This window comes from Crassostrea angulata, chromosome 1, assembly GCF_025612915.1.
Source record: "Crassostrea angulata isolate pt1a10 chromosome 1, ASM2561291v2, whole genome shotgun sequence".
Classification (NCBI taxonomy): domain Eukaryota; kingdom Metazoa; phylum Mollusca; class Bivalvia; order Ostreida; family Ostreidae; genus Magallana; species Magallana angulata.
In genome coordinates this window covers 16,636,342-16,648,956 of record NC_069111.1, presented here as the reverse complement: position 1 = coordinate 16,648,956, position 12,615 = coordinate 16,636,342, and the positions used below count along the sequence as shown (strand labels likewise).

Here is a 12,615-nt window from a genome sequence, read left to right as displayed (position 1 = left end):
TTAGTCCTATTTGAAAAGTAATATCATTATTAACATGCACAGATATTGATGAATGTAAGGAACAGACAGCTGACTGTGCCCTGAATGCAACATGTTCTGATACAGACGGTGGATATACGTGTACCTGTAAACCAGGGTTTGAAGGAAATGGAAAAACGTGCACAGGTATTAATATGATTATGTATTGATTGATGGTAACAATCATTACATTTCTATCATTGTCATTTTGTAATGGTTGTGCATTTAATCAGTTATGGATTTTATTAGATCAAGGTAGACTGTATTACAACTGTTAATTTTGATCGAATATAAACCAGTGAAAAACATAAGTCATGGATAAATGTTATTTTTATACGACAATGAGTGTGCCCGAAAATTGCAAATGTTATATCAGTCAAAATAATCATCACGCGCATTGATGAAGTTTTCCAGTCAGTGTTTTATTTGATACATCGATCAAAAAGAAAATTATTCAATTTATTTCTTAAATCCGGTATATATACGGTTAATTGCAAAATAAAGCCGTCGTCAAAAGGAGTTGGTTTGGAGTATTTTAATCATTGTATTTATGAATATTTTACATGTAAATTATATTTTCTTGTATATCACCGGTGTGAGATCGGTATGTCCAGTGTGAGACAGCAGTGGAAGATTTTTCTGTCTTACATTGTGTATTACTATGTCGCTTTAGAAAACGTTATCTGCTGTAGGGAAATGCAAAATGATGGATTGAGATTAAGTTATTGTTTTGCTTAATGAATTACAATTTACCATGTTTTTATCGAAAAAAAAACCTGTCGTATGCTCTCATTTTGACTTGCACAATTTGAAGAACGCGGAAGGAAAGAGTATTCTTTTGAACGTTATAACAGAAAGTTGTCAGACATTGTTTTTTAATGTAAAATAATGGGAGAAAAATAATCATTCATTATAATTATACTCGTTTGGGATAGTAAAATTCCACATCGGGGCCAAGATTCACGATCTAGGACTCGACAAAGCCTTGCCCTAGACCGTGAATCTTGTCCTCTCGGTGAAATGTTACTATCCCACACGAGTATATAATGAATGATTCTATAATTATACCATCCAGATAATTGTTTTATAGAATATCTGGAAAATTGTCAATGAATTTTTTTGTTCTAAATCTAAGGATTAATTTTTTTACTATTCATGTTCAGGTTACATCATTTTATTTCATTTCCAAATCCTGTTCATTTACCTAAGCAATTACCTAACTATTACCTAACAATTTACAAGTTCTGTATTAGCAGTAGTTTTATTTTTTTTTTAAATCATTTCGCCGTACTACAATTTGACTTTTTTTCAAATGAATTTTACAGTTAGAGGAAATTGGAACACACCAATGAAAGTATAGCTTAGTACATGTACACAATTAAAGACATTTTTCTCTTTCATTGTTTATAGATATAGATGAATGTGTTCGATACTCCCCTTGTGAACACATCTGTAATAACACGGACGGTGGTTATGTATGTAGTTGTCGGGACGGTTACAATTTGCTTAACTTCAGTAAATGTGAAGACATTGATGAATGCAGTACTGTAGACACCGGTATCGATGGGTGTCAGAACTGTACAAATACTCCTGGAAGCTTTCGTTGTTCGTGCTTTGCCGGATATACATTAAATACCACAACATTGACTAACTGTTACAGTGAGTGTTCTGTTTAAAACCACATTGGGCCAATTAATCTCTGACTAACAAATAATTTATCTTCATGGATAATGATGGCAAATCGAAGAATGTCATTTCTAATGTGATACCTAGTCTTCAATTGATCTACAAGCATAAAAATTAAGGTTTCGAAATTAGATTGATAATGCAAAAGATATACTACTTACTAGTATACCTCATAATTATTTTTTTCTTTGATGTATTTAATGATTTAATGCTATTAAAAAATGACTAAAATTGTTAAACCGAATTCGGGATGAATATTTTGATTAACACTTTTTTCAATACACAGATATCGATGAATGCAAGGAACAAACAGCTGATTGTGCCCTGAATGCAACATGTTCTGATACAGACGGTGGATATACGTGTACATGTAAATCGGGGTTTGAAGGAAATGGAAAAATATGCACAGGTGATAATAGTATTATATATTGGTAACAAATATTACCTTTCTATCATTGTCAATTTAAAGTGTAGTTATGGTTGTACATTTAACCATTACTTAATTAATGTTGTTGTTTTTAGTTTATCAAGGTAGTCTGTAAGTCAACTAATTTTTATAATTGAATGCAAACCAATGAAAAACGCAGTAAAGTGTGATTTTCATACAATAAATAGTGTGCCCGAATTTCAAATACGGTGTCAATTGTTCAAACAATTGTGCATGCGTGCTGAACAACACCAAGCTTTGTGACCACGTGACAGGAGAATGTGAGTGCAGTGTAGGGTGGACAGGAACTAATTGCTCAGAAGACATTGATGAGTGCAAAAGTTGGTCAATAATTTGCAATGAACCCATCTTCCAAATCTGTGTAAACACGGAGGGATCGGCTCACTGCGAATGTCGTTATGGAGGATCAGATATCTCTAACTGTGTCCGTAAGTTAAATGAATAACCCGTTGTTTTGAATGTAGATATGCACTGAAATTAAGATCATGTATATGTATATCTTAAATTGCCTATGATAAATTATATTTTATTAACTATATGTAATATGTAACATTAAAATAATCAATATTATTTGGCTATAAAACCTTAACAATTTCATACAATGTAAACCAACCTCTTCTTCACCAGGAAATTAAAACAGTCTTAAAATGCCACTACCATCAAGCCCTTTGAACTCGCTTGTTTGATAAAATAGATATTATTCATATAGCTTACAGATTTTTATAACAATATAGAATATATAAATGGTCTTTAATTGTACTTGAATACAGCTCCAGAGCAACCCGAAAGTACAAATGATTTAGTTAATGCCATTTAATGATATTGATAGTCTATTCCTTGCCCATTGTGATATACCTATAATAAATGAGCTCTTACTTTACCTGTTGACAGTTTCTAAGCAATCTCAAAATACATGCCAGACCGTATATTTATTTTAAGCAATGAGATCAATAACTTTATTTTTTTTATTATTATAAGATCATACAAAAGTTGTATTTCATAATATTAGCGTGTTCACGTGTATATTTCAATAATAAGTTGTCTACAATGAATGATCTTTATTCTTCAAATTTAATAAATACAGCACCAGAGCAACCTGAAAAGATCTTAAATATTATATAATAATAGCTCTTGTCACCTGAAAATACCAGTGAAGATATACATTTCAAGGAAGGACTAATTAAATTGGTCTTTTATAAGATCAATATAGCAAAATTTAAGAATTGTCTCCAAGAATTTCAAAATCGTTTATATTTTTGATAAATATATAAATGAATTTATACAACAATGCATACTATATTACATAATATTGGATTTTTGTGTATTTACGCAGCTCCTACACCACCTGAAAATTCAAGTAAGTACTTAATGTATTTTGATGTTTATACCGCAGTATCTTTTACTTATTATTGAAAAGTATAAGGAAATTTTAATCATCAATTGGTTTTGAAATCGTTTATAGTCTGCCAGAATTTTCGATATGGAGACAATTGTTCAAAAGATTGTGCATGCGTACTGAACAACACCAATTCTTGCCATAACGTGACTGGAACATGTGATTGCAAAGAAGGGTGGATAGGAACTGATTGCTCAGAAGATAACGATGAGTGCAAAAATGGATTAATTTCTTGCAATGAATCTATCCATCAAGTCTGCGTAAATACCAAGGGCTCAGCTCACTGCGAATGTCGTCATGGAGGGACTGATATCTCTAATTGTGTTGGTTAGTGGTTTATATGTAGAAAGATTTTTTTAACGGACATGTACATTTTAAAATGTTGTATTTGGTAAAAATGAAAAATATTAATTTACCTGTATTTACAATATTATGCATTTTATGTATTATAACCATATATTTATGTATACGTATTATCTGGTGTTTTGCAGCTCCTAGACCTCCAGGAACTGCAGGTGAGTACAACGATGTCAGGTTTAATACCTCGGACATTTTACAAAAAATATCAATTAATACAGAAATTGGAAATCTTAACGAAATTTCAACTATGACTTTTGAGTGTGGATATTTATAGACGTTAAGTAAACAATTAGTTTTTTTTTTTAATTAAAATTGCAAATCCAACATGGGTGTACACGCTACGGCCCATATTGCATTGTGTTGAGTGATGACACTTTCTAATCGGTGTGTATTTCAATTGCGATTCGGAACAAAGATTCTGATTGGCGCATTTATACAGACCCGCCTATTTATCAAATGCATTTTGAGAACATGATGCTAACACGTGGTAACAAATGTCAGAGAAAGAACACTTAAAATAAAGTTCTACTTTTAAGTTAAAAATTACACACAGAGTTATTTGAGAACAAACAGGGCGATGTTTACGTACATGAGTTAATAATGTTTGTGAAAAAAAGGCTCTCTAAAGGCAGGGATGGGCGCTTATAGATTTTAAAAGGTCACAGATTGCACTTCACTCATCGAATAACGTTATTCAGCTTATTGTGAAGAAATTTGTCAGAAACTGTTTATGGAACGAATATATTTTACGTTACCGTTCATAATGTACCATATGTGGAAATTCGCATGAATTGAAGTTTGAATAGACTGTTTTTTCTCACAAAAAGCTTGCTGCAAAATGCATATCTACGGGAAAATTCGGGTTGACACGCCGTGTAATCCATTAGATGTTTTACGGCATATGTCTTCACTTACTTGCTAACAATAAATCTGTACTGAAAATTTCTGAAACATCGTCAATAGCTCCGTAAAATAAAGAAGTGTGGTTTGTTTATATAAATGCAAAACTGTAAAATTCCAACTCGATCTGCACGTTCATTTCACAATCAAAGGTAAATTAGCATGTTTGAGAGAAAGACAGTGGCAAGTAAAGCGCCAACATCAGTACTAAAATAATCTGATGACTATTGAGGCACATGTAATAGAATTAATGTTTCTAAAGACTGCGTGAGTTACAAAACAAGGTTAATTACAGATCAGTCCAAAATTTTACTCGTTTGTGCCATAAATTTTTAAGTTTTGTGTACATGTTTGAAAACACATGAACACTTGTAGAAAGTTGTCATTGATCGGTTGAAGTTCAATAAAATGCAATTTATGTTATACATCATGTATTTAATATCTGTATATCTGAATTATTTGGAGTGAGCTTCAACAAAATAAATACTACTTCAACTTTAATCAATGCATCAAAAATGATTGAATTTATCACGACATATAGTTCTAGGCTTAGCGCGTTATTCAAGTTGTTTGTACATGTACACACCATTGCAGTTATGACACTTTTTCTTTCAAAAACGATTTTATGCTATATTTATAATTTTAGCTTACCTGAGCTGAAACCTCAAATGAGCTTTTCTGATCACTTTTTGTCCGGCGTCCGTCTGTCCGTCTGTCTGTTAACTTTTTACAATTTTGACTTCTTCTCCAGAACCACTCGACCAATTTCAACCAAACTTTGCACAAAGCATCATTGGGTGAAGGGAATTCAAGTTTGTTAAAATGAAGAGCCACGCTTTCTTTCAAGGAAAGATCATTAGAATTCATTGAAAATTTGTTGATTTTTTTCAAAACTCTTTTTCTCAGAAACCATTTGGCCACAAAAGCTGAAACTTGTGTGGAAGCATCCTCAGAGGGTGTAGATTAAAGTTTGTTCAAATCATGGTCCCTGAGGATAAATTGGGGCCACAATGAGGAGTCAAAGTTTTACATAGCATATATAGAGTAAATCTTTAAAAATCTTCTTCTCAGAAACCAATCAGCCAGGAAAGCTGAAACTTGTGTGGAGAAGCTTCCTGGTGTAGTGTAGATTCAAGTTTGTTTAAATCATGGTCTCCAGGGGTAAGGTGGGGCCACAATGGGGGGGGGGGGTCAAAATATATAGAGTAAAAAATATTCCTCTCAGAAATAATCAGCCAGAAAAGATGAAACTTGTGTGGAAGTATTTTAATGTAGTGTAGATACAAATTTGTGAAAATCATGACCCCGGGGTAGAGGGTGGAGTTACAATGGTGGCTCTAACTTTTACATAGGAATATATATTGTGTAAATCATAATAAAATATACAAAGAAATAGAAAAATAGAAAAAAAATAAAAATATCTTTTCCTAAAAAATCACTTGCCTAGAAAGGCTATACCTTTACTGAAATCAACCTCAGATAATGTAGATTTAATTCTTTGAAATAAAAATCTTGAGGTGTAGGGTGGGGCCACATTGGGATTCCATTTTTACAAACTTAAGGGAAATATTTTGATTCACAAAAAATGAAATGTTATGATATATGGTTTTACTTATATGCAAATATTTTGACATATTGCTGATTCTTTCAAATTGTTAATACTTTTGCCCCTGGACGATCCTTGGGCCTCACAAGGGGTTCAGAGTTTGATGTAGGTTTATATCCCATATATATAAACAAATGTTTAGAATCTTTTTGAAAACTGCAATGCTCAACAGGTGATATGACTGTAAAATCATCTTTTTGGAAAAGGGACTTGATTATAAACATAAGAATATAGGGTAAAAAAATTGTACTTTAATTTATACAGGATCTACATGTATTATGTTACATTGTCCTGATAGTTTGAATTATGACTGTTAAGCTGATTTATCATATCTATTGTTTCTCAGATGAGCGGTGTGGCCCATAGCCTTCTTGTTAAAATCGTTTTGCCTTGTCCCAAATGTGATTTAAACCTAAAATTTACTGTATTATCCTAAGAATAAGTTCAACTTAATGGAAGAGCCACATTAACGGCAACAAACTTGAACTTTGATTATTGCTTGCACTTTAACAGCGTTCAACGTTTGTGATGTCATAGTGAAAACTTATAATTTAACCTTTCAGTACCCTGTCTGTGTTATGTTGGTATATCTGCAGTAGCAGAATAGTATCTACACATTTTACACGCCAAAAATATTCGGAATGTAAATATTTATAGATATGTAACAATCAAGAAAATTTGCTGATTTATACATATGTAACTATAAATTAAAGCGTTGTGTTCAACTTTTCGTGATTACAAGCTTAGCATAATATTTTTGTATGTTTATGCAACTATGCTTGAAAAATTTATTTTATGAATACATTTATGTTTTTTGTAAGATATTAACGAATATAAAGTGAAACTGGAGATAAGCTTCGATTTTAACTATACAAAGGAAAATATTCTCAGAAACACTGACAAGTGGATAGTGGAAATCACATCACAGGTAAACATATTGAAAAAGCAATTTACATATCGTATTTATTTTTCTTTTATATTTTTAATAATTTAGGTAATATGTAGGTTTGTTTTTCTTTGTCTTTATTAGAATGCATTTATTTGGGTTTCTTCTTTGTTTATTTGCAAAGCTGGAGACATTTTACAGAAAAGGTGTTCAAGGTTTCACTAGAGTAGAATTTTTGTCTTTGCAGTAAGTGTTGATACTTTGAAATGATAACTAAAACTATTTAATGCAATATTTGACATTTATAAGTAATTTGTTTCATTGTTTTAATGTTAGATTTGGAAGCGTGATCGTTGATCATGAGATCTACTCGAATGGTACAGAGGAAACCCTTAAAGTTGACACTGCAAACAGCATGGTCAAATTGCTGCGACAAGATGAAAAAATCGTATTGTTTAACCAAAGTGCTGAGGTCAAAAAAATATTTTTATTCACAGAAAATACCTCAGTAGGTAAGTAGTGAATAATAGTGGTGTGTCTTTTATCATTGATATCGTCAAGTTGACGGTTACAATAATCTGATGAAGGTTCACAGGATGAATGACCATCTTTAAGTCCTCCTTAAAGATAGCTTAAAGGTGTTTAAAGGTAGCTTAAAGACGATCTTTAAGCCACCTTTAAGCTACCTTTAAGCTATATGTATTGCTTAAAGGTGGCTTAAAGAAAGCGTAAAGATGGCTTAAAGGCAGCTTAAAGACTATCTTTAAGCCACCTTTAAGCCACCTTTAAGGACAACTTATAGGTCCTTAATGTCCAAACTTCTTTAAGCCACCTTTAAGCCACCTTTAAGCTACCTTTAAGCCACCTTTAAGCCATTAAAAAAAATTTAATTCAATATTGTGCTTAATTTCCAACAAAATGTATTAACTTTATGAAAGAAAAGGTATGAAAGCGGTTTTTGTTCTAGAAAGAAAAATGAAAAAAAAAACACAAAAAAAAACCGGCCACGGCGAGAGTTGAACCCGGGACCCTTAGTTTACTAGCATCACCACACATCCTCTGCTCCACGGCAACTTACATATATATGAACGTTTTTATATCCTATACATCAGTGGATATTGAATCACTGTATTGAATGTGTTTACTTGAAAAGATTTTGACAAACCATTCAGTTTGTAACAATCAATTATATCTAATTTATAAATTATATGCATGCATGTATTTAGAATGAAATACGGAACTTGGTCTTCAGTAAACAAAAATATATTATACCTAAATGGAAACCGTTAGGTTCACTGTAGTAGGCTTTCTTACATGTAGTTAATAAATTTAAACCGAGTAGATATACGTTCATCTTATTTATAGCTATAAAAATGTAAGAAAGAAAATGAAATCATTTCTTTTATTAAATGCATTGATACTATTAGGGTATTTGTTCAATTTCCCGCAATTTCCCGGTTTTCATGATCGCGGCGCCGTTCCAATATGTTTAAATATTTACATGTAATTGTATGTACATGATTTATAAACTATCAATTCTATAACAAACAAAATGACCAATTACCGGTGACGTATCTACTGCATGTGGCAATTGCAAATGACTTGTACATACAATTGTATGATGTGCCAGGCCGGGTATATTTTACATATTTACCCTTATACATATATTTAAATAATCAACCCCTATTTATGATCACCGGTACATTAATTAATTAGCCTCAAGATTTTACTCTTTCATATATGTATCGTTAATTTGTAGACGTAACATCTTTGAAACCCAGAGCTAGGAGATAATACTTTGAAAATAAATTACAAATGTAAATTAACTTTTATTCATTAGACTTATCGTATACTCATACATACTAAGATTCAACGCCTTTAGAAACCCTGACGTGCACCTGGGCACACGACACACCTGTTGTGTATATCTTGTATATTCTGTGTTAGTTCCAGGGGTTTTCTTAAGTTGGACAAACAATAGACTTTAATTAGATATACACAAACATGCACCTGGGCACACGACACAACTGTTGTGTATATCTTGTATATTCTGTGTTAGTTCCAGGGGTTTTCTTAAGTTGGACAAACAATAGACTCTAATCAGATATACACAAACGAACAAAACTATGTCTAGACAAACAAAGCGGTAATATCCTGCCCGATATAACAAAGGCAGTTGACAGTCTTTTCATCTTTAGCATGTATCTAGCAGATCTAGAGTTAGAAATAATGAAAATTGAAAAAAAAATACAAACCTTAAACCGATTAACAAATTAAATCATGCATTTTTGGTTCATTATCTTTATTTTGTTTAATAACCGGATGAACTGAGAGAGAGAGAGAGAAAGAGAGAGAGAGAGAGAGAGAGAGAGAGAGAGAGAGAGAGAGAGAAAAGAGAGAGAGAGAGAGAGAGAGAGAGATTTTTTCACCGATTAATTTATAATAGGAAACAAACATACTTTAATTAGTTTTATGCACATATTAAGATACAGAGACTGCGCTCATCCCTACAATAATTTTGAAACCCCCAAAAAATTATAAAGAATTTTATAACGGCAATCTGTGTCCATCAGAGCGGTGCTGATGATAGCGATCTGTGTTTAATGGAGCGACGATTAAAACCGCCTGGAACACCCCCCCCCCCCTTCCTTGGAAATTATATTATCACTCGGATGACCCCCTCCCATCTCTATAAAAGGGCTTTTGCATTTAATATATGTTTTTTATTGTTCAGCTTGATCAATATTGACTTATAGGCCACTTAAAGACAGTGTAAAGGCGGTGTAAAGAGAGCGTAAATGCCACTTAAAGATGCTTAAAGGTGGCTTAAAGGTGGCTTAAAGAAGTTTGGACATTAAGGACCTATAAGCACTTGCTTAAAGGTGACTTAAAGGCGGCTTAAAGGTTGTATAGCCTTTAAGCTCCTTTAAGTCACCTTTAAGCCACCTTTAAGGACTTGCTTAAAGATGGTTTTTCGTCCTGTGGTTCGACAAAGGAAACTCAATATTTAAACATTATGAATTATTATTCCTATTGATGTTATTGCATAGAATTTGATGCAAGCGCAAATGAAAATGTTCTCTAAATTCTGAATTTCATAAAACTTGTAGATCTCAACTCCTCCATCAACCCTTGTCGTATTTACACTGACGTGTGTTCGAGTGGTAAAACGTGTGTTGATTCATCGGGAGTAGCTTCTTGTGTGTATGTACCATGTTTATGTTTAAACATAAAATTTCCAATGTTTCATCATTATATGTCACATTTTTTGGCAATAGAAATATACTATAAGATGGAGATATTTATATTCATGTAGATTGATTATACACAAATTACATTTTGTCATCTCTTCACAGAAACTCAAATACAAAAGGTAAGTGCATACATATTTATGTATTTAACAAAGAATTTAAAAATATCATTCATAAAACATATAAATATGGATTCCTCTTTCTATTGATGGTATGCTAGTATATATAATAAAACTGCAAAATTGCGTGAAATTTTTTGGAAATTGAAATTTTTAATTAGGTGACTACAGTAAACGTTTGATAACAATGTTACACTGTTATTCTATAAATACTGATAAAAACAAATCAAGTGAGTAATTTAATGATTCTGAAAACATTATCTCAAAAATTAAAACTCATGAAATACAACAAAATCATATTCTTTTGAAGTTTATTTTATTAATTTACTGCTATTACTGATATAAACTATCTTTTTTTTTAAATAACACAATTCTAAATGCGTCATATTTTGTGACTGCGTCTATCTGAATGCCGATATTTGAATAATTTTAGGTTGGACACTTTTCATCATCATCGGAATCGCTGTCCCATTGTCGATGGCAACTATAGTTCTTGCATTAGTGTATGTTTGTAAAAAAGGAAGTTCTAAGCAAAAAAGTAAAAGGTGATTATAATGTATAGATTTATTTCCGATCAGATCGTTGAAAAACTAGATTATAAATATAACTGTATAAATTCTGAATGTTACAAATTATAAAGAATGTATTATATTTTAGTTAATTAAATTAATAAAATGATTATAAGACTAATCAATGCATTTTCCTGATCCAAATCTCAAAGTCTTTTTGTTCCTAATAAAAGGCTTTAAAGAATTATATTATAATTCACTTTCTTTCCCCTATTAAATTGCATTGATTGATTTGATATTTGATATTTAATCATAACACAGAAGGCCAATTATTAAATCTGTAGGGCGTATGAATACAATTTCAACAAATCTTTCATCTGTTACAGTAACTGTACTTTCAATTGTCGGCGACTATGGACCGGTATGGGCAGCGGAAAGGGCAAAAAATACAATTTTAAAAAATCAACGATAAACTAAATTCAGCAATCTAAAATAATATTATCAATGACCATAAGTGCAAAACCAACCGTCGTCTTTGCAAAATAAATGTACATAAAATCAACCAAAGATATCAAAATACAAATCAAACACAAAAAGTAAAACCAACAGACATAAATGTAAAACGAACATACTTCAACATGAAACAAGCGGACGCTCAAATAAACGCCAGGTGGCGGTTTTTTGTGAAGCAATATGCATCATCGATTATTGGTACTTGGGATGGTTTGCATCTATTCTGTTTCGCCCTAAGATGTTTCGCACCTCGTTTTTCGCATTTGCCTCGGAGCGAAACATCTCAGCGTATTTAGATATTTTTCTCGTATTATCATTCCTCTGAAATTAATTATTACCTATACAAGAACTGAATTATGTCTTTTAAAAACCCATTGAAACAGTCCTTGCTTTTATGCATGCACCGCCAAGAGAGCACGCTTGCTTTATTAGGATTTTTATTTACTAACTTTTATGAAGTCATGCCGTTTTATATGGTTCAGAACAAGAGGTGTGAACTGTGTTGTGATAACAATTATAGCCTGTCATTCACTTGAGAGTTACCTGTGTTTTTATTATGAAAAATTCGGGAATGTTAATTACAAATGTATAATATTATATAGTTAGCATAGCTCTATTTTGGGGATCATTTAATTACATAAATTATCTGCTTGAACTTTACATTACCCACCCACCCCCTCCCCTGCATCCACTATTTAACTGCGATTATTACCAATCTTGTTCTTACAGCAAAAGTCAAACTAAATCAAACTTAATCGTTAAATATTTCATTTCTATCTGACTTAATTTTATTCTGTAAATTGTTTATTTACCGGATGGCAGTATAAAATACAATATTTACAAAGATGTCAAGTTGTAAAGTTTGCACTACTTCCACCCAGTAAAACTAAAGTGATACAAAATGCAACAAATGACTGACATTA

General features: G+C 31.9%; 1 protein-coding gene across 1 annotated transcript in view; it reads left to right on the top strand.

The window, feature by feature from the left end:
* LOC128168852 (uncharacterized) overlaps positions 1–12,615 on the top strand; it is a 58,563-nt gene that overhangs the window by 42,641 nt on the left and 3,307 nt on the right. Inside the window, 13 exon segments of the mRNA XM_052835013.1 lie at positions 43–165; positions 1,429–1,677; positions 1,991–2,113; positions 2,320–2,580; positions 3,486–3,509; positions 3,615–3,875; positions 4,040–4,063; positions 7,236–7,342; positions 7,485–7,546; positions 7,637–7,812; positions 10,411–10,504; positions 10,657–10,673; positions 11,104–11,215. Of these exon segments, the coding sequence (XP_052690973.1) occupies positions 43–165; positions 1,429–1,677; positions 1,991–2,113; positions 2,320–2,580; positions 3,486–3,509; positions 3,615–3,875; positions 4,040–4,063; positions 7,236–7,342; positions 7,485–7,546; positions 7,637–7,812; positions 10,411–10,504; positions 10,657–10,673; positions 11,104–11,215 (1,633 nt within the window).